Source organism: Hesperophylax consimilis, chromosome 22, assembly GCF_061612785.1.
Source record: "Hesperophylax consimilis isolate HC1 chromosome 22, BYU_Hcon_1.0, whole genome shotgun sequence".
NCBI lineage: Eukaryota > Metazoa > Arthropoda > Insecta > Trichoptera > Limnephilidae > Hesperophylax > Hesperophylax consimilis.
This window is the reverse complement of record NC_142857.1, coordinates 684,135-705,997: the sequence shown is the minus strand read 5'-3', so window position 1 is coordinate 705,997 and position 21,863 is coordinate 684,135. Positions and strand designations below refer to the sequence as shown.

Below are 21,863 nucleotides of genomic sequence, written 5' to 3'. Positions count from 1 at the left end.
AATATGGCTATTCAAAAATTGTTTTTAATTCTGTGTATATATCGATAGGTCGATGTATGTATCGGATCTGAAGGGTTTTTAGTATCTGACATTATATGTAATTAGTTATACTTTTGATTTGACGACGTAAAACTTGACTAAAGATGAGTTTGTCGAACAATTCTTGTGGATACTTTGTTTTTTTAGGAGAATAAATAAAATTTATTAAATAATTAATCAATATAATCAAAATGTTAACTAAAATAATTCATAATGTTAGTTTTCACGGTTTTTGATTTTTTAATGTTCCTCTTCTATAGAAGCTGGCGCTTTTGTCCAGAAGAGTGGTGAGCATCAAGATTAAGAATATTTAGTGTTTGTAATTACGAATATTAAAATTTGTAATTAATTAAAAAGATAGTTTCATCATTTTGGTATTTTTACATTGAACTTCTCTTTAATTGCTTTTAGTAGGTGTTTATCGTTTTCTATTGTTCTGATATTTTCTGGTAGGCTGTTGAAGTATTTATTCCCTAGATAGGTATATGTAATGATGTTGAATAAAAGTGGTGTTATATTTTTGTGTTGGCAATATATGTTTTTAAGGAGTAAGAATTTCAGTTAAAAAGCTGTGATTTTGTTTTTCTTTTATTATATGAGTTATTATGTTTTTTTGGACAAGATCATTAAATTTTAATACTTTAAAATCTTCAAAAATTAGGTGTGTTGGATAATCTCTCGGTTTTTTTACAATATTATTTTTATAATTAGACGTTGTACAATTTCAACAGGGAGTAGATTTGTTTTGTGTGTAGCTCCCCAGCTGATTAAAGCGTATTGGAGATTTGATTGTACTAAAGCGTGGTAGACTGAAGTTAGAATTTCGAATTAAATCTTAGGTAGCAATAAGATTGTATACTTATTGCTACCTATCGTTTTTTGTACATTATTGTTCATCTAATTCCAACTGCTTAATCTATAAGAAATAGATTGTGATGGGAAACAAGTGATTATCCCATCACAGACACTCAAAGAAGGGGAGGAAGTTCTGAGAAAGAAAAGGGTATGAAGGGTGGGTAGGCCTCCGGGGTCAATGTGTCCAGGAGTAACGGATGAATGAATCCATATTTCCCACTGCGGTGCAAGGCGATGAGTCGAGAGAGTCCGGCTGGACATATGTGATCCGGCCCACCACGCAGTAGGTGGGCAAACGCATCCGCCGCCAAGACTTAGACAAACTATGGCTGGTTTTGGTTTTCCCTATCCATACCCGCCTCCCAAATAGTAAAGTCTGTATCTGTATTTACTCAAAATAAAATTCTTGGGAGGAAACTACAATTATAGTTTATTGAATTTGTTTGACTAAAAATTTTAAAAAATAATGTTAAAACGATTTTCCAGTAAAACCACAAGTATTTAAACTGGTTGGTCAACTCTCCACAAAAAGTAAATTACTGATGATGAAATAAGGATTGTATGACAAGGTTAGCAAGTGCGAAATGAATTTAAAAATACGTAAGGCGGAGGTTACATAAACCTGCAAAGTTAACGAAATAACTAGTCCCTTCGCCAAAATCACACGGGGAGACGCTTTGAATACTGGCTACAGTTTAAATAAATACTGCGAAAGGAGTAGAAATAAAAATAAGTGTATTCATTTATTTTAAGTAAAATAACAAAGTCAGTCTTCTGCCAATATTCGGTGTAAACCATAAGTTTTAGGCTGATATGCCTTTTTTAAATCAAGAGTAGTCCAAAAGTTTAATATTAAAATGGCCCCTTCTAATGTGATATCAAAGATAATAATAGTGAAATTGTGCATTTTAGCATCAATTTCACTAACGCAGTGTGTGTTGAATGGGAAAAGTGCCAAGAGTTCATACACTACAGGAGATGTGAAAAAGTTTGGTGGAAGTGAAGCAAGGAGGAGCGGAGGGAGTATTTTTAGCATGCAAAACAATTTCATGTTTGAGGTTCTGAAGCAAAGCCCAGCATCTGTGTATCTTCCTTTAAATTCGCAAGGAAACTTGGAGTTCGTGATGGATCAATATCCAACACCAGGTAAAAAAAACATTGTTCAGGTGATTTTAATATTGAAATAATCGTTTTTAGTGTACATTGATAATGCGCAAGTGTTCCAATTAGGTCGTCTCCTGTACTCCTGTGTATCATTTGAATTAGATCAATGAGTTGAGGACAGAAGTAAGCAACTAACTAACAAAATAAGCCGTTAAAACATGAATATTGCCGGCGACTGAAAAGCGTGGGAAGTCACTGTAAATTATTATATTAACTCTTTAAATACTATAAATTTTAACCTAATTCCCCGTGAAATCAATTAGCGAAATGTTGAGGCTAAAGGAAATTGGAATAGGAAAGGAAAAGGGAAGGGGGAACGGCCTGGCTATTCAGGTCTGGCAACTAAACATAGATTCCGAATTATCGTCCACAAGTTGGAAAATAATTTATGATTGCAAGTATATATATGATTAATTTCAAGACAGATATTTCGTGTATGTAAATTGGAATAATTATGTTCACCTGGTAATTGATGAAATCTCCCCGTGAGACAGAAATACTCAAGATGGCCCAAAGGATTCCATCCATATTTTAGTTCTAAATCAATACTTTTTCACGACAAGTGAAAAATCCTCACCTCTGTTATCGTACATCACCCCAATTTACGAATATTTATTAATTTACGAGCTGACATTTCCAATGACATAGAATCAATCAATACAATTAAAGTGCCATCGATTTTCCCTGGCTAAGTGGACACATTCAAGTTGCAATGTTTCTCATTTTTCGGCACTTAAACAACCCGTCCTTAGTAAACTTGTCAAAAATAATATATGTCTAATATAGATATTCAAAATATAGATATATTACAGAAATAAAAAAAATGGTGTCTACTTTATCACTTGTTTGATATTTTTATATGGATTAGTTCCAATTTTAAAATTAAAAGTTCATTTAAAGTGAACAATTGTACGCATTACGCAGGAATATTTCACATAACTTCACGCATGCATAGATGCATCGACAACCAAAATTGGTATGTTTGATTATATTTAAAGGCCGATACAGAGGACTGGTTTACCTACTACTTTATTATCAATTTTTTAAACATGTGGGAGTTCAACATTAAATCGATTTAAAAAAGGAAGAATATCTGCTTTTCTTTAAGGTTAAACGCAACGCTCGTTGTATTCTACGTGTTCACAGATGGCGTTGATTAATTAATTTTGTTTAAATACGCTTTTGCAAGGTATTGCTTTACAATATTAAGACAAATCATTTGTTTGCGCCCGTATATACGCAATATGAATATGAATGAATAGTTTTGTTCGTTTAAAGACTTAATTCTTTCGAGAAAGGCACACAAATACAACATTTTACCGATGATTCAATCCAATATTGTATTTGTATGCCTTTCTCGATAGAATTGAGTTTTTATATGGACAAAACTATTTATTCATATTCATATTGCGTATATGAGGGCGCAAACAAATAATTTGTCTTAATACTGTAAAGCAATACCTTGCAAAAGCGTATTTAAACAAAATTAATTAATTAACGCCATCTGTGAACACGTAGAATACAACGAGCGTTGCGTTTAACCTTAACAGCTTCTTTTCTTCTTCGAATATATGGAGTCACATTATTTTAAAATACTACAGATATAGGAGACCGTTTCGAAAAGAATTAGCACGCTTATTTGTTAAAGAAGTTTAAAAATAATCATAAAAAATATCAATAAATGCCTACTCCTACATTGGCGACTATAAATAAAACATCGATTGAACATCTGTGGCTGGGGAATATGTGGCATTGAATAAAGTTATTTTAAAAACCAAAATAACAGTTTACCTTGAAATCGGTGCAACTAATAATTGTTAAAATGCAGAAACGCAGAAATGCGTAATCATTTACAGCAGGGCTTCCCTAACTGTGAGTCGCGACGCCCCGGGGCGCCGCGGGATCATCCCAGGGGCGTCGTGAGGCAATCTTTAAAGCGTCTTCCACACGCACACTTCGGAGCGACTGAGTCCCGCGCCACTTCAGGCCGCCGCGCAGAAAAGTCTCACAGTGAACTGTGCTGTAAACCTATCGTTCTTTACTTTTCTGCGCCTGAAGTGGCGCGGGACTCGGTCGCTCTGAAGTGTGCGTGTGGGAGACGCTAATAGGTTGGCTATCTGTGTTGACGCGACCGAACAGTTAATAGAATTGTCCTGTGACGCCAGCCTTAAGCTGCAATATAATAAGGATAAGCTACTTGCATTTTAGAGGCATTTAGAGGCAGAGACGAGAATGGCGATTTCGAAACTTCAACCTCGTTTTGAAAAACTATGCTCAGAAAAGCAAGCACATTTTTTGTTTGCTTCCATTTTTGTTTTTACTTTGTGTTCTTTATTTTCTAATAAAAAAATTAGATACTATTTGGAGTTTTTCTGACAAATTGTTATTAGGTAACGTACCCATACTACGTCACCCGTTCAGGGGGGGGCTTCAAAATACTACGCTTGGTACAAATGAGCGGCGGGGGGGCTTAGATTTTTAGTCACCGGGGGGGGGGGGCGTCGCAAAAATATGGCAACTTCCCAAGGGCGTCACAGTTGAAAAAAGTTTGAGAAGCCCTGATTTAAGGTATTAACAGTAAAGCAGATACTGAGATGCGCGTAAAGGTGAATATATCTGCGTAAGTGCCTATGTTCGAAGCCTAATGCTAACTTAGGAAACGACTGACGACGCCTGTCGTCTTATTTTTCAGAATAGAAATGACTTTGCGAGCTGAAAATAGAAATTCCAGATAGAAAAAAGCTTTGTCAATTTCATGACGTCACCGTTCACTATTCGTCCATAGAATATAATTGTAGGAGATTACTAAACACTTTTCTTGTTGGTTAAATTCTCAAACTAACATAAACCATCAACGTCGCAAACGGTGGCTAGCGAGCCATTTGTCAATTTCATGACGTCACCGTTCGTCCATAGAATATAATTGTAAGAGATTACTAAACACTCGCCTTGTTGGTTCAATTCACCCGCTAACGGAAACCACCAACATCTATCTCAGTGTTCGCAAACGGTGATTAGAGAGCCAGATGCATCTCTTTGGCTACTTCAACGAATGACGTGTTTAAAATTCATTTAATTTAATCAATTTTTAATAATATTTTTCTACCGAAAATAAAAACTAAAGCAGGTAGTGGATGCGCTGTCAGCGGTTACTCTGCTGCATACCTACTCAAATGCTGCGTATACATTTGCGAACCGAACCTCAAGATATGGGAAATGAACGAAGCAACCGTAAATGTAAATAATTCGTTACTCGGCTCGCGTTTCGGTTCGCAAATGTTAACGTACCACTAGGCTACACCTTTTACCGTCGAATTTTCGCATCTATCCTTATCTATGGGTAGGCGTTTGGAATTTTACATTCTTTACTGTCAAGAGATTTTCTAAACATTGTAGAAAATTAATCGTATTTATCTAATACTTGCTGGTCAGACATTTATGTATTAGCGAGTTGCGATTGTTTATGCTGTATTTGGACAAATTTATGTTATTTTTAAAATAATGTCGATAAGTAAAAATAAACAAAACGCTCATATTATTTTCCTTTATAAAATTGTGTAACATATAAAATAATGTATATTTATTGTTTTATAAATACATCTATATATAAGAATAAAATTGAATTTTTAATTAATATTTTTTTTATCAATAATCCATTATTATAAAGTATGATACTTATTTAGTTTTACCAGATTTTAACCGACGTCTGAAAACAAGGTTTTTTGCACAGAAATTTGGCTATCAAAAAAAAATTAAACTGCTGATATTTGGACGCTTAGACTAATGAGTTGGTCATAGATAACTGGTCCAGACAATACAGTTCAGTATGTTTATCTAACAAATGGATTGAAGCAAACATCTCCGGTTGTTCTGTTGTGGAGATGGGAGCTTTCCTCTGCCCATTCCTCCTGTCCTAATGTCGGTAACTAGGTATTTGGCGCAGTTGTTAGCGCGGTCGACTCCAGTCCCTGGGGAGGAAGATGCAATCCTCAGTTAAGCCAATTAAAATTATAAGAAAATGTTAAAAGATATAAATTAAATATTCACGGTAATTTGAGAGACAGTCCCTGAGAAGGAGCAAAAGCAGTCCAATCAAAAAAAATAAAATTGAAATTGGCTACTAACCGGCCCAAGAGATGGGGCAACTAGGTAAAAAATTGAAAATATATGTATAATGGTAAAAAAAAATTTTTTTACACGTCGGTTTTTTAAACGGCGTTTGTGAGGGAATTTCAACCTGTTACAAACAGTTGAACAAAGTTGTAAAGCGCATTCCGATACTAAGCCATTGGTTGCATTAACATTTCATTTTACAATTCATTGTTTCATCTAATCTTACAGTAATAAAATACTCTAAAACTAATAGAGTTTCAAAATGTTCCGGTGATAACATTGACTAAATGTATGGATATATCAATGGGTAGTAAGTCAACACAAACGTCACATGTAAATCATGAAGAACGGGCAATAGGTTGTGACTCAAAGAGGAATATTTAGGAATCCGATGAATTAGATATTGTTTCAGTAAATAAATGTCACGTGGGTACTTGAATAAACAAGTAAAATTTTCAACCATTTTACTACGTGATTACGGAGCAATTTAGGTTTAAATGAGACATATCGCGTATTCTAACATTCGGATTTGGGTTGACACGCAATATGTCTGACACGCAAATCCGCCCTTAAACCGAGTAGGTGCTTTATATGAACCCTTACTCACAAGGGAGAGTTGTCGGCGCTTTGCCATTCAGTTATGCCGCAGATAGATCTGTCTTACCCCACCCCCACCCCCTTTCTCGATAACGACGAATGTAGGTACACATACGAAACCTCTATTTCTTATACGTGCGTCGTTTATAAATATACCTTTATAAAGACAGAGAAGTTATAATTGTCCTGTCAGCGGCATGTCTTTAGTGTTACTTCTCGCTAAAATCCGGCTGTTAGTTGACACTTTTACGGTGGGTTTTCAAATAGACAATCAAGTTCCAAAATTAAGCCCATATTAGCTTCCTTTCAAATGAAGACATTTTTTCGAGCAAATGAAAAATTAGAGTGCCAAGAAGATAAAATTCGACATTCGTCATCAGTGTTGCCAACTCAACTACTTCAAAATATGCTAAAGGGATGGGAAAAATATGCCAGAAATATGCTAAATTCCTTTAAAATATGCCAAAAAAAAGCCAACATAAATTTAACTTAGTATGTATTGAGAAATAGAGTGTTATGCCAGAAAAACGCTAAAAAAAAAGCCAACATAAATTTAACTTAGAAATAAAATTTCAATATCTTCATATTCTTCTTCTTCATTAACAGCAGCTGAAGTGGAAGGCTGAGAGACAGAGTCGTAACATTCTTTGGTCTCAATGCAGCGTAATTCGTCAGGAACAGTGTAAGAATAACAGCACTTTCCTGCTCTCTTTAGGCCAAATCTCACGTACAAAATGGCATTCATTCTCACCGCCAAACGATTTCGGAGTTTTGTTTTGACCAGACTCATTTGGCTAAATACACGTTCAATGTCCGCATTTGAATGCGGCAATGTTAAAATAGGCATTGCAAACTGACATAAATCACCGAAGGGGTTATTATTAGCTGCATCTTTATATTGCATGACTTCATTCCAAAACTCTACAGTGGAAGTCAAGGATTCCCATTTAATGTGAACTATGTTTCTCCATTGAGACACCAGTTTTTCAATTGATATTATTTTTGTTAGTTAAAAAATTGGTTTTTATTATTTTCATGTTTCTGTAAAAATAAGCCAAATAAATATGCTATATGCTAAAAGCATAAAAAATATGCCAAACATGGAGTAATTATGCCAAATTTAGCATATAATATGCTAACTTGGCACCACTGTTCGTCATCATGAATGGCATTCCTTTAAAAAGAAAATAATTTTAAAATATATACATCAACATAGGTCAAAGATAAATAAATAGATGATAAATTACGACTCCAAAGAGTAAAGATGTTTAGGTATGAACACAAGATCCCATACCTAAAAATGAACCCAGGAAAAAAGTCGCTCGGGAAATGTATAATGTATGTATATATTGTATATACCCCTGTGTGCACACCACAATCAGATCACTAAATCAGGATGGCGAACATTGTATCGCTAAATTGAAACTTGGTTAATGAGACTTAATGATAGAACGTCCAAACCCTTGTCCTGCCGGAAGGAGCTTCCGGAAGGACAATTCGACGAGTGTGCGTCCTGCCAGCAGTACGCAATTTTTTGCGGTTTTTGTATGAATATAAGAGGCTGTCCTTCTAGCAGTACTCGACTTTTATGCATGTTAAAAATAGGCAGAGGTGACAAACTTTCTGTATTTTATTTAATAAAATTAGATATGGGCGCTTATTAACATAACAGGGTAGAAAATAAACAAGAAAATGAAAAAAAAAACGAAAGTGAAAATTGTATTTATTTTGAGAAAATTAAAAAAAGGTATAATAAAATAAGACATGGGCGCTTATTAATATAACAGGGTAGAAAATAAACAAGAAAATGAAGAAAAAAAAACGTAAGTGAAAATTGTATTTACTTTGAGAAAATTAAAAAAAGGATTATGCTGGAATTCCATTCGCGATATGGTAGGTGAAGCAGTTTCTTCCTGTCTGTGGAGAGCATAAAACACATCGCGGACCACATGTCTTGCAAAAAAAGCTCGCCTTCTGCTGTTTTTTGTTGACTCTGGAGCAAACTATACATTTGCGTTGAACTCTCTTTCTGTCATCTGATTTTGACAGGGCCTCAAGAATGTGTTCTCCGCTGTGAGCGATGTTCTCGTGTGGTGGCGGCTCATTCTCTTGTAGGTTATCATCGTCATTAATAGTTAGAGCTAATACCAGGTTGGTAGTAAACCACCTGTGAGACACCTGATCATGTTCGGAGCGAAAGAAATTATTAAAAACCAAATACGCATTCGTTTCTATAATGCCCAGAACTGAGGCATATATTCTATGTTCCCATTTTTGTGTGCCCCAAGCTTTCTCCAATGCCAATCCATCCTGCCTAATGTGATTGTGAATATCGATAGCCGCAGCCCCGTCAAAATATTGCTGGACTAATTTAGGCCGATCGACTTCTCGGTAAAATAAATTTCCTTCATCGTCCCACCTTCTTTTGCGTGATGGCAGGCCAGGCAGTGTCGTTTCGCAAGTGGCTACAAATGTATGAATCTTTTTGTCTCTCCAGGCACAGGCAGTGAGCTGCACAGAGTCTTTTTCTGCTGTACTCACAACAGATGCCCCCTTATGCGTAGGACACTGAGCTGCCATCTCAGACACAGGATAGAAACTATGTGCTGTCTTTACCAGTCCAATAAAATACAATCCAACTTTGAATAACTCCACAGCTGTTTTGACTGAAGCAAACCAAGAGTCACCAACTATAACTCTGCCAGAACCATACCATGGCTCTGTCAATCTCAAAGTAGTTGCAGTTCCTGCGCCAAATTCTCTTTGCCATTTCTTCGTACTCATTGCTTCTTTGCCCTCATTAATTTCCATTCTGATCATAATGTTTGTGTCACTATCACACGCTGTTTTTACTTCACAACCGACTCCTTTTGGTTTTCTTTTAATCTTCATAACTGCTGGCATTCCGTTTTTGAAGTACGCACCCCTTCCATACCAGGCGAACATGGATTCATCTACAGTTATTTTTGACCCAGGATGGATGGTATCTTTTAGTTTATCATTCACCATCGTTACTAATGTTCTAGTGTTACGCCATTTATCAGAAAAATCAAGGTCTGAGGATTGTGTGAAGCGCAATGCCATGAGAATGATCTCAAATCTTTGGCGGCTCATACCAAATCTTTGTCCAAAATTTGCAGGGGGATATATTCCATCAGAGGTGGTATTCCAATAGGATCGTCGATCTGGAAGTTCTTGAAGAGTCATAGCATATAATATGCCAAAAACAGTTAATAATTCCTTCTCGTTCAACAGTTTTTGTCTTGCTGGAAACGAATAGTTGGTGCAATGGACTATGTAACTAAGCTTCTCTCTCGGAAATATCATGAAAAATGCATCCTTGATACTTCGTGCGGGCCCCAATGGTACTAGCAAGGTAGCTTTGAAATAGCCTTGTTGTCGTTGATCGACACGTATTGCTTCATGAAAAGTCCAGGTAACACCCTTTGCAACTGTTGTATTTCGAGCAGAATTTACGTTGCTTGTACTTGAATTCGGATGTACTGAAATACTTGTCTCGTCATCTTCGCTCGAAGAAGAAGAACCCGATTCAGACGATGCTGAAAAAAAATCCATTATTAGTGATCAACAGACGCAAAGGGGTGTAGGTACTCAATATATTTAAACTTAAAATTATTTTCCAAATAAATATAAGCAATAATTATTAGCCAGAAACACCCATACAAATTGAAAAAATCTTCCGAGAAGAAATAATAACCGCCGACGCGTCGCGACGGTACTCACACCCTCCTGATTTCCGGTCAGGTGATCGATCCATTGAGCTACGCCGGCCTATCTCCTGTCCCGTCAAATTATTCAATATGTATTAGAAATATTTCGTTCAACAACTATTGCTTATTTTATTATTTCACCTAAGAACAACATACTTTATTATAGTAGGGAAGGCAATTTTACTTGCTAAATTCCCCACTAGATAGCGTCGCGACAAATTATGTCTACATTTTATTGGTGAATACTTAGAATTGTCAAATATTATTATTTTTCGTCGTCGGCAGTTATTATATCTTCTCGGAAGATTTTTTCAATTTGTATGGGTGTTTCTGGCTAATAATTATTGCTTATAATAATTTGTAATCCTTTGTGATATGCATAAAAACCTTGTCTTATAAACATTAATAAAGTTTATCAGTTAAAAAATAATAAAAATATTTTTAATACACACACACCCAGGCACAGACACACAGGCAAGCACGCGCCCACACACACAGACACGCAAATACATACGCATACATACCCATACAAGTCAAACTTAGCAAAGTTAATTTATGTTGTGCCTGTCAAAAAAAAATTGTCAATCACGTAAATAATGGAAACGAACAAGCAACCTCCAAGTACTATTTTTTCTATGGGAATATACTAGGCTTACTATAAACGTAAGCCTATGAATAAAATAAGAAAGTTTGTACTTACAATGTTCTTCATTTGTATTTGCTTCCACTAAATTGTCATTTTCGGTTTCAGCAATTAGAACTCCAACGGGCACGGTTGATATTTTTTTGTCAATTTCCCAATATACCCTTGCATAATTGTTTTCTAACTTTTTTACAGTGCCCCAACAATAACTAATGTCGTAATTATCACCAAAATGTTTGCGACTCCATGTGTTTAGGCCATCATTTTCGTCGAAATACGTGGCTTTGACGCGAACGCGGACCCCACGTCTTATACTCGCCGCCATTTTGGCCAGACTGATCGCAGAAATACGATTCAAAAACTCGCTGAATCAGAAAGAGACGCACTATGCAATGCAGTTAACGGCATCCTGCTAGCAGGCCTACAAAGCCGCATATAAACAAAAAACTTACGTCCTACCGGTAGTACGTAAAGTCCTGCTGGCAGGACGCTGGACGTTCTATCATTAACTGTGTTAATATAATGATATTAATTAGGTTCCAATTAAAACAACGTGCTTGGCTATCCTGACAAAACGGAAGAGGTTTATTCAAGGAACATTTTGTTTTTATATTAATTACTAATATTACCTGCTATATATATTCTTATTATGTTGTCTTAGTAGAGGTACAGTCACAAGGAGGACATCCGTAATTGGTTTTATTCTGGTTATACTACACATGTACAAAAATGTTGTTAAAATTTAACATGTGCGCGAAAAAGGATCTACAATAAGATGCCGATGATAACGACGATGAAATAAAAATCTTGAGATAACATAATATAGACTGAAAGGTGACAATATTGTACTGGTAGGTTTTTAGATTTATTTATCTTTTCACTTATACATATAGTTTATAGGTATGCATATTGAAATTGGGAGCAAGTAATACAGATAGATGTTGTGAATGAAATGTGATAAGCAACTGTATGTATGATTGAAGCTTAGGTAGTAATGTTCTGTGAACACCTCACTAGGAGAACCTGTGCTGGGGTGTTCGCATGGGTGTTATTCTGCCGTCATAGGTGGAAACACAATATCCTCCTTGGGAGTGTCCACCGTAGTTCCACCCATGGTGGCACTATTGAAAGTATTACGGTGTCATCAGCGAATTTCACAATGTTGCCTTCTGTAATTAGTTCACAAAGATCATTGATATAGATAAGAAACATTAGGGGACCAAGGACATTTCCCTGGGGCACTCCGTATCTGACTGAAAGGGGTTCGCTTTAGATTGTTGATAATAACTTGTTGTGTTCTCTCTGACATAAAACTTTTAAGTAAGTTTAGTTAATTTCCCGTGATACAGAGTTTAATATAAGTTATAAGTTTCTTAAATAGTATATTGTGAGATATTGTTTCGAAAGCTTTACAAAAGTCTAGGTATATTGAGATTACTTTGTTCTTTGAGTCAAGGTTAGAATTGATGAAGTCTGTTACTGTGGTTATACCGTGTTTTGTATTTCTGTTATTTCTAAAGCCATACTAGTTCTTCGAGAGTAGACAATTGGTTTCTAGTTAATGGTAGAGCTGTTCTTTAATAGCTTTTCCAAAGATTTTTGATAAAGTATTTAGTAGAGTAATAGGTCTGTAGTTGTTGATATCATTTTTAGGAGCCGGAGCAAAGACTCTCAAAGGGTTGTAGTACCGGTGATGTAATCAACTATTAAAATTTTGATTTCAGAGCTTCTGACAGAATACGATTTCGTGATCGTGGGCGCCGGGCCGGCCGGCTGCGTGCTGGCCAACCGCCTCACCGAGAGCGGCCGCTGGAGCGTGCTGCTGCTGGAGGCTGGTCAGCCCGAGTCCCTGCTCAACCAGCTGCCCATGATGGTGGCGGGCCTCGAGGAGACGGACTACGCCTGGAAGTACCCGCTGGAAAGGGACGAGGATACCTGCCTGGGTGAGACACTAGACAGCTAGTATTGCAGAGCTTCTGACAGAATACGCTTTCGTGATCGTGAACACCGGGCCGGCCGGCTGCATGCCGGCTTGCTGGCCAACCGCCTCACAGAGAGCGGCCGCTGGAGCGTGCTGCTGCTGGAGGCCGGCCAGCCAGAGTCCCTGCTCAACCAGCCCATTATGGTGGCGGGCCTCGAGGAGACGGACTACGCCTGGCCAGCAAGTACGTGCTGGCCAACCGCCATTATTTATTTTTAAACTGGTTCGACTAAATGATACTACCCAATTAGCGGAATACATACAATAATATCAGTAGTAACCAGAAATCGTCGCCAAACTTAAAGGGGTTTAATAATTTCGTCCTAAAGAGCAGCTGGGTTTACCAATAAACGGTTTTGGTGGGAACACGTTGTAACAATACATTATAGTTAGGTTTTATCAGGATAAATAAATAAAGATTGAGGGACTGAGAGGTGTAACAAATGGCCTACCATCCAACATTCTATGAACACATCGACTGTAATTCGGTCAGAAGCATTAAACCACAATTTTAGGCAAATCCACATTATGGTTGGCTTCGTGCCAACTTTAAAAACATACTCTGATAAAATTCAAGCTGCCAACAAAACAGTTTAAAGTTTAGTTTTAATTTTAACAGTTAGAGATACACTTTTTTATTAATGCACTGTTTTTACAAAATTCCATAAAGATGTTGTTTAATGCAATGTTTTTACAACATTCCGTAATGATGTTGTTTTAATGATATAGCCTTTTCAATTTTTTTTTTAATTCATAACTATTAAAATTATGAAAAATTAAGCGTATCTATGCAATTTTCTAGTAGGTATAAAATTTTTACAAATAACCAATTATTTAATAAGACTTTTTATTTGAATATAGCGATGAAAAACAAAACATGCTTCTTCGCGGCTGGAAAAGGCGTTGGTGGAGGAACCATAGTCAACTACATGATATACTCCAGAGGAACGAAGAGAGACTACGACAAGCTTGCTGAAGCTGGGAACACTGGCTGGTGAGCATTTAAATTCCTTGATCTTCGATCAAAGATTACCAAACTCATTATCTATGAGTTCTCATATTTTCCCGATTGTTAATCCAACTAAACAAATTGTTCACTGACGTTTCTTTGTAGTTTCGTAGAGAATTAGAACCATGCAGTTATTATGTCCAGATAATTGGACGTTGGTCGTAATTACCTTTTAATACCTTATTTATAGGTCTTTCGACGAAGTGCTGCCATTTTTCATCAAGTCTGAAAACGCAAATCTAGGAGGGCTTGAGGAAACACCATTCCATGGAAAGGGTGGCCCATTGAGCGTTGAATACCTCGCAGAAAGGTAAACGGAAACGTATTTAGCTTTTTTTCAAAGACGAGAATCCCGTAGAATAGACGATAATGATGGATATTCAGATACAATGAATACTTTTATTAAAAACTAATGTTATTTGTGGATGCATCCGCAGGTCCGAGTATGCTGACGCTTTTCTAGAAGGAGCCAGAGAGTTAAAACAAAACATTTGGGATCTCAACAACGGGAAACCAGGTTTTGACTATGTTCAGACAAACACGCGTAGTGGACGTCGACACAGCGCTGCCAAGGCTTTTTTATACCCAATTAGGTACAGGAAAAACCTGCATGTCCTGCCCAGGAGTAGAGGAACAAGAGTGCAAATCGATAAGGACACAAAAACAGCTCAGTGGTTGGAGTACGTTCGAAATAGGAAGCGATACAAAGTCAAAGCGAGGAAAGAGATAATTCTATCAGCGGGAGCATTAGTGTCTCCAAAACTGTTGATATTATCAGGAGTAGGTCCCAAAGAACACTTGGAAGAACTCAACATACCGCTTGTACAAGACTTGAAGGTGGGAGAAACTTTGTTCGAACATGTGGCTTTTGCTGGACTTGTCTTTTTGGTCGACGGACCTGATGTAAGCGAAATCAGAGAAGCGGTGAAATTTGGGTCAACAGTACCACAATGGTTCAGAGATGGATCCGGCCCACTAGCCAGTATAGGAGGAATCGAGGCTTTAGGCTTCATTAATACAAACATCACAAAAGACCACGAAAACTCAAGCGATGTTGAAATTGTCCTTCTGACACAACCTTTCACAAATGATATCGCCAGGACTGTGCTACGCATCAGAGACGATTTCTACGAGGAATACTTCGAGCCCATTAGGACTAAGAGAACAATCATAATGGTGCCCATATTACTGACACCAAAGTCGCAGGGATATCTAAAACTTAAAGACAGGAATCCATTCCACTGGCCAAAATTCTACGGAAATCTTTTTAAAAATGAAGAAGATTTAGACACATTGGTAGCTGCTATACGATTCACGATTCAACTAAGCGAAACGGAACCGTTTAAAAGACTCGGCACGAAACTGTACAGAGGCCATTTGCCGACTTGTAAACAGTTTGATTACGATTCAAATGAGTATTGGAAGTGCGCGGCGCGGAGCATCGGGTTTAATTTCCGGCACCAGGTGGCGACAACCAGAATGGGTCCTGATGGGGATGCTGGAGCCGTGGTGAACCCGGAACTGAAGGTGAGAGGGGTCAATGGACTGAGGGTGGTGGATGGGGGAGTGCTGCCTTTCCCCATAGCCGGGCACACGGCTGCTCCGGTCTACATGTTAGCGGAAAAGGCGTCGGATATGATTAAGAAAACGTGGAAAGACGATTAACAAATAAGTGAAAGATTCTAGATTCTTTCGTCGCGGTGTGAAACCATAATTCGTTACTGTAAATGGCTTTAACTATGTTTTATGATGAGACCTGAATAGTCGGATACTTACCATACTCCTCACTCACCCACACTTCCCATCAATCCCTTTCACCAGTTTCACAATATTCGCAAATGGGGAAGTCATAGTGTCATTGGCTTGGGACAGATGATTTTCTTTTTAAATACAGGGAAGGTGAAATATATATATATATATATATTTAAATCGTGTTAATAATTAAAACAGAAATGAAAATGTTGCTTCTTTGAAAGGTGGAAGTGTATATAATATACACACATAAAAAAACATAATTAGATGATTTATAAATCCAACAATGTATAAATGACTTTGATCTCCTCTGCATTTACAAAATTATTAACAGCATGATTGACTCACCTACTTTGTTGCAACTCTTCCCTTTCAATATCCCTTCCCGTAGACTCATAAATAATGATTTGCTTTTCCTCAATCAACACTCCACAAATTATGGATACCATTCACCAATGTCCAGAATGGCAACACTTGTCAACTCAAGTCAGGACCGTGATTTTTTTTTATGTAAGCCGGAATATTTTTTGTCAGTCATTACGCATGTAATATTTTGTATTGATATGGCTGAAGTCGTGAACTCCATCCAACCCCTATCCTGTCTTGACTTGACATATCTCTATTGTTTTCATGCCTATTTTTGTCATGGCACCTTTTATTGTCATTTGAAACATTTCTCCTAGTATTAACTTCGTATAATGTGTTAATTAGAAAGAAAATCATTAGTAAATAAATAAAGTACTATTTTAACCTAAATATCTGCCAGTGAAAAATGACTACAATTTAAAAATAAGTGCCTATGTAAGTCTAGACTCCAGACATTCCAATAACTTCCCAAGGTTCTTCTCAGAAACTCTCGACTTATCGGAAAATCCCGGAAAACTACAAAATACGAAAGTACTTTTCCCAAGGTTATAATTTTTCCTGTAGATATTAAACATTTGAATGTCAACAACAACTTTTGCTGTTTCTTATGTAAAATCTTTATTAACTTATGTAAAATAATCAAAAGGTGTCAGCACCTAGGTAATGAATTCGAAATAACATTACATAGTCGTAAATCAAAAATAAAAATTGTTTACATGTAGACATTTTAAACAATGAATACAACTTATGTTTTTTCTCGTGTAAAATCTGTATATTAACTTACGCAAAATCCTCCAAAGATGTCAGTAATGAAAATGGAATAACATTATTATGTTATTCATCTCACTAGAGTGAAATAATAACATTATAATTTATTGTTTACGTACCTAGCCATATTAAACTATGAATACACAATTTTAGTAATAAAAAATTAAATCATTCACATAATTGGGTTTATAAAAACAGTTTATTTTTAAACAAGTTCTGCTGTGTAATTATTATTACGCGTGACAGCTGTTTCGCCCTCTAAAGGCATTATCAAACTGTCCCAATTATAAACCCAATAATAATATTATTGTATATATAAAAAAATAAAATGGAGTTCTACAAATTAAACTTAATAACAATAAATATATCATTCACATAAGTTTAGGCTATACGTACAAAGCCTCTCGATTGATATGCTGTATTATATTATCTAAGTATGTATATTATTTCTTATAAAGATTTGTTTCGTTAACAAGAATGGCATTAATCAAAAGCAGCATCTATCGCCAAACTTTCAAACCTCTTCAAACAGTTGTTATGAAGAATAGAATTGGCATGAAAATGCTACGTAAATGAGGGCATGAGAAACCAGGCGGCTGTAATACTTATCCGACCAGGGTAAATGAAATTAAACAAGGTGTCTTTTACACTAGAAGTTAAATTTATTTAAAAAAAAAACAAAATACAAATCTTATAAATTTGAAGCTTTATATACAAATATAAAGGAGAGTATCTATGGCGGGTGGGCGAGCAGCCGCGTGGCGGACACCGGGCTGGATTTGATTTTCACACACATATACAGTTTTATTCCGAGATTGGTGACATTTTGCACACTTGACATTCAAATCAAGACGAAGGTCTGATTTCGAAAAACTCTGTGTAAAGCCCGGGCAATTCAGAGAGTTCAGCTAGTATATAAATTTTATACAATTTTCTTGATGAAATTTTGCACACTTTACGTTGACTATCAGAGGAAAATTATTGTCTCTATCTGATTTAGAAAAAATCTCTATAATCCGGGCAACGCCGGGGACTTAAAAAAGGATTGGGTTGCACTCGCGGTGTCGAGTAGTAATGCTAGACATTATTTATACAACTAATCACTAAATTGTCGATGGCAAATGGTTCAATATGAAATAATGGTTTAGTAGCGACTAACTATAAATTATACTATTAAACAGGTACGGGGTAGCTTTATTTTTAAATCGAAAGATATTATCAAAAGTAATTGAATGACCTATGACCACACTTTACATATCAATAAACATACACATATCAACATAAAGGGAGAATTGTTTTATTTCTTAAAGTGTTTTTTTTCAAGTGAAAACCAGACAAAAGTCCTAACCGCCCAGAGCTAACAGGATAACCTATGTTATCCTAATTTAGGTGAACTTGGGGAGAGGAAAGAGACGGGGAAGAAAAACGTAGGAAAGTACCTGGCTATTCAGATCTGGTCATTAAACTCGGCTGACTTTTCCAATTTCGCTCCATTTTGGGAGGAGGGTATGGGTACCGCCTCCCCGGGAACAATTCATTGAAAAACCAACACATCTGTCATAGGTAACTCCAAGTGTTTAGCTACGTTTGGTGACTTAGCAGGTTGCCCGGGTTCATAGACTGAGGATTGTCTAGGTCTTGGCGGCGGATGTGTCTACCCACCTACTGTGTGGCGGGCCGGATTTGGAGAGACTCGTTGAGGGAGATCTTTTTCCCCAGCAGGACTTTCTCGATCACCTTGCAGTGGCAGGGATGAATTCAAAGGACCGTCACTCCTGGACACATTGACCCATAGATTCTCCTACCCACCCCTCATACCTTTTTCTTCCCAGATCCCTCCACACAGCATCCCCAAAGAAGACAATTAAAAATAAAAATAAAAAACTTGTCGATTGAATGGTGATCTATAACCATTTAACGTACCTACCGCTCCGATAATGATTTAGATTTTAGAAGTAGGTTGGAAGGAATAGTGCAAACAATAATCTAATACCAAAATTACAGTGGTAGGGTGCCACTTCCCTTTGAATAATCGTGTACCCTTTCTAGAAGAAAATGCGTTAGTCCACAAATTCAATATACCGACATAACCAATACTGAGTCTACAAGAAAATTCCTTTCAATGCAAACATAGCACAAATTATATCATATCCTATTTGCGATTTATGCAAAAAAAAGTACTTGGCCATTCGGCCTAAGGATCAATATTCCATACACCCGTTAATGACATACGATTCTCCGCCCTGGTCGGCGGCGCCTGTTTTACTAGCGATGACGCCATGTCGACGCCACCGACGTCAATCTGTGAAATGCCCCTAGCAACAAAAAGAATTACAAAACCTTTACCAACCCAAAAATACAGAAAAAATCATTTATTTGAGGTTTTGAAGGCCTATCTATTATCATGATATTTTTTGGGTCATTATGCCGAGTTCAATATCCTTCGCCTTTAGCCAACGTTTCGGACAGCGTTACATGCGTCTATCACCAGACATTAATTGAAATCCGCAAAAACCCCATTATTATAAATAGTCTCACGCCGACGGGGAAAAGTTTAATAATAATAATACTTGGATGACTTGTATAGCGCCGTTTTTGTGCAAAAACACCTCAAGGGCGCAATAGTTTCTGGTATCAAAATTATACCAAGACTAAACGCAAAAAACACATTAATTTAACTAATTATAATAGTAGTGTACCGGCCCTAAGAGGATTAACGCGCGCAAAATATCACTCTTAAACACACACTTCTCCACAATCTACGCATCTGCCCTGATGATGGACACCGTAACGCCGTCAGAAACTTTGGATAAATAAAAAGGAAATGCAACACGGCCTAATGACCGTAAATATTAATCATGATAAGAAAATTTTATTGCTTATTTGGTATTTTCCATGGCTTCGTAATCTACGTGACTGGTACGAGTGCAGTTCCGCGCTGCAGGCTGCAGGGAGAAGGTTGCCCTGACGATATCCAACCACCTGTCATCAAAATGACAACTAAACACACCTTTAAAAAGAGATATAGAATCATTAAAAGTGATGGGCATAATCGAGATATTCTTTTCAATAATACCGATTATTTCAATAAACGAAATATATCGATTCTTCTAAAAAATACAATTCATTCACATGGCTCAATATATCGATTCTTGAAAATAATTTATTAATAATCACAGCAAATACAAACACATAATCGGAACAAATCAGAATAATTTAATTAAAAAATTAATCGAACGATATTCGTGGAGACAGTTTCATGCCAAATATAAAATAAGGATTGTCGACTTGTGTCGTTTTTGCTGTGAAATAATATTTTAGCGGTAGATGATTATTGGAAAATGGGGTTTTCCTCTTGTTTACTAAAGGAAAATCGGCGTAGTCGTGTTATGTATCCGATTAATTCTACAATGAGTTTTGTAAGTCATCGGGATTTCTCTAGAAAGAAATAAAAAAATTATAATTCGATAATTTTGATGTTTTGGAATCGTATGTGTCAATAATGCCAATCCCTAAACGATGTGGTATTCCATAACCACAAAGGGTAACCGGACTACGGCACTCCCAATATTGGGTGATGTGTTGATGTGTTCCTGACGTCAGCTGAAAGGCTATTCATGTAGGGTTCAACAAAGTTAACGATCACACTACACACACACACACATACACACCAGCGCAGACACGTGATAAATGAGAGAATGTTGTAATTGTAGCATTTCAATGTTGTAATTGTAGCATTTTCAGAGTGGAAGATACTACCAGTATCGCCCTGGTGTAAGACCACCATTCAGAATTGAAACGTTGCTCCAAATGGCTTTAGCCGTGTTTAGTGACTAGATCTGAATAGCCAGGTACTTCCCCACCTTCCTCTTTCCTTTCTCCACTTACCTTCAGCCTCACAACATCCCCCAATTGGGGATGCCATAGTCTCACTGGCTCCAGACGGGAGCAGTTGGGACTCTTGTGAGGTATTAACTATAAAAAAAAAAAAAAAAATTGTGAAGCTGAATATATTTTTAAAATATGTGTGTTCGGAATCATCGCCTTTTAAAAATTGACAATTTTCTTCATAGTATAAACATATTTTGTTTGTTGACAAATCAGGGAAATGTCAGAAATTTACCTTTCTAACCAATCATCTGTCAAACATTAAAACAAAGGAAAAACACATTAAAAAATTAGGAATCATCAATTAAATGTAATTAGAAAAAATTGTGGGTAGGTACCTACCTACTTTATTCACACATTCGTTCCAATTTTGAAAAATTAAAATTGAGTTTTACGCAGGAATATTTCACATCACATGGTTTGTTGCCTGGTGGGAATTTCTCCTAAGCAACCCAAATATTTATGATTGTTTCTAACATAAATAACATCAATGATGTTAGTTATGTTACAAACAAAAATAAAATATTTTGTCCTTAAGGGGATCTTTTTATTTTTCCCTTCTAATTTATTATAAATTGATGAATGGATGAGAGCCATTAGAAATCGGCGGCACACATGGAGACGTTTGAGGCAGGCATGACCGAAGCTTATTTTTTTGTTAAGTTCATATATATTATATAGTAATCTATTCTTATACATAGTAAACATAGACATTTGCACAACTATGACTGTGTTTGAGAGAACAGTGAATTGTCATGCTGTCATACTGTGTTTTTATCATTATCATACGGGGAAGCCCAAGTCAAGGGATCCTCATAATACTAGTGATTCAGTACCACCGCAGTGTGATTAATTGGAATTATTTGCCACTGATAACGGACGCAACATTTTAATGTAAGAGCAGATAGCTATTTACAAGTGTTGAGTTGATCAACTAAAATCTGAACCCGTTACAAT

At 36.6% G+C, this 21,863-nt stretch overlaps 2 protein-coding genes across 2 annotated transcripts in view; one reads left to right on the top strand and one right to left on the bottom strand.

The window, feature by feature from the left end:
• Flo2 (flotillin-2) overlaps positions 1 to 21,863 on the bottom strand; it is a 710,730-nt gene that overhangs the window by 678,716 nt on the left and 10,151 nt on the right. The window lies entirely within an intron of this gene.
• Positions 2,326 to 15,797, top strand: LOC149412579 (glucose dehydrogenase [FAD, quinone]-like). The gene is made up of 6 exons (XM_089645119.1): positions 2,326 to 2,431; positions 12,867 to 13,085; positions 13,197 to 13,307; positions 13,985 to 14,117; positions 14,323 to 14,442; positions 14,570 to 15,797. Exons 1-6 carry the CDS (start codon positions 2,326 to 2,328, stop codon positions 15,795 to 15,797), a joined length of 1,917 nt encoding a protein of 638 aa, XP_089501245.1.

Excerpts from the sequence above, each read along its gene's own strand:
- LOC149412579 (XM_089645119.1), top strand. The coding sequence starts at position 2,326 with ATGTTGAGGCTAAAGGAAATTGGAATAGGAAAGGAAAAGGGAAGGGGG. Across the intron at positions 2,432-12,866 it reads TTCCGAATTATCGTCCACAA|AGCTTCTGACAGAATACGAT; the intron begins GTTGGAAAATAA and ends TTTTGATTTCAG. Across the intron at positions 13,308-13,984 it reads GGACTACGCCTGGCCAGCAA|CGATGAAAAACAAAACATGC; the intron begins GTACGTGCTGGC and ends ATTTGAATATAG.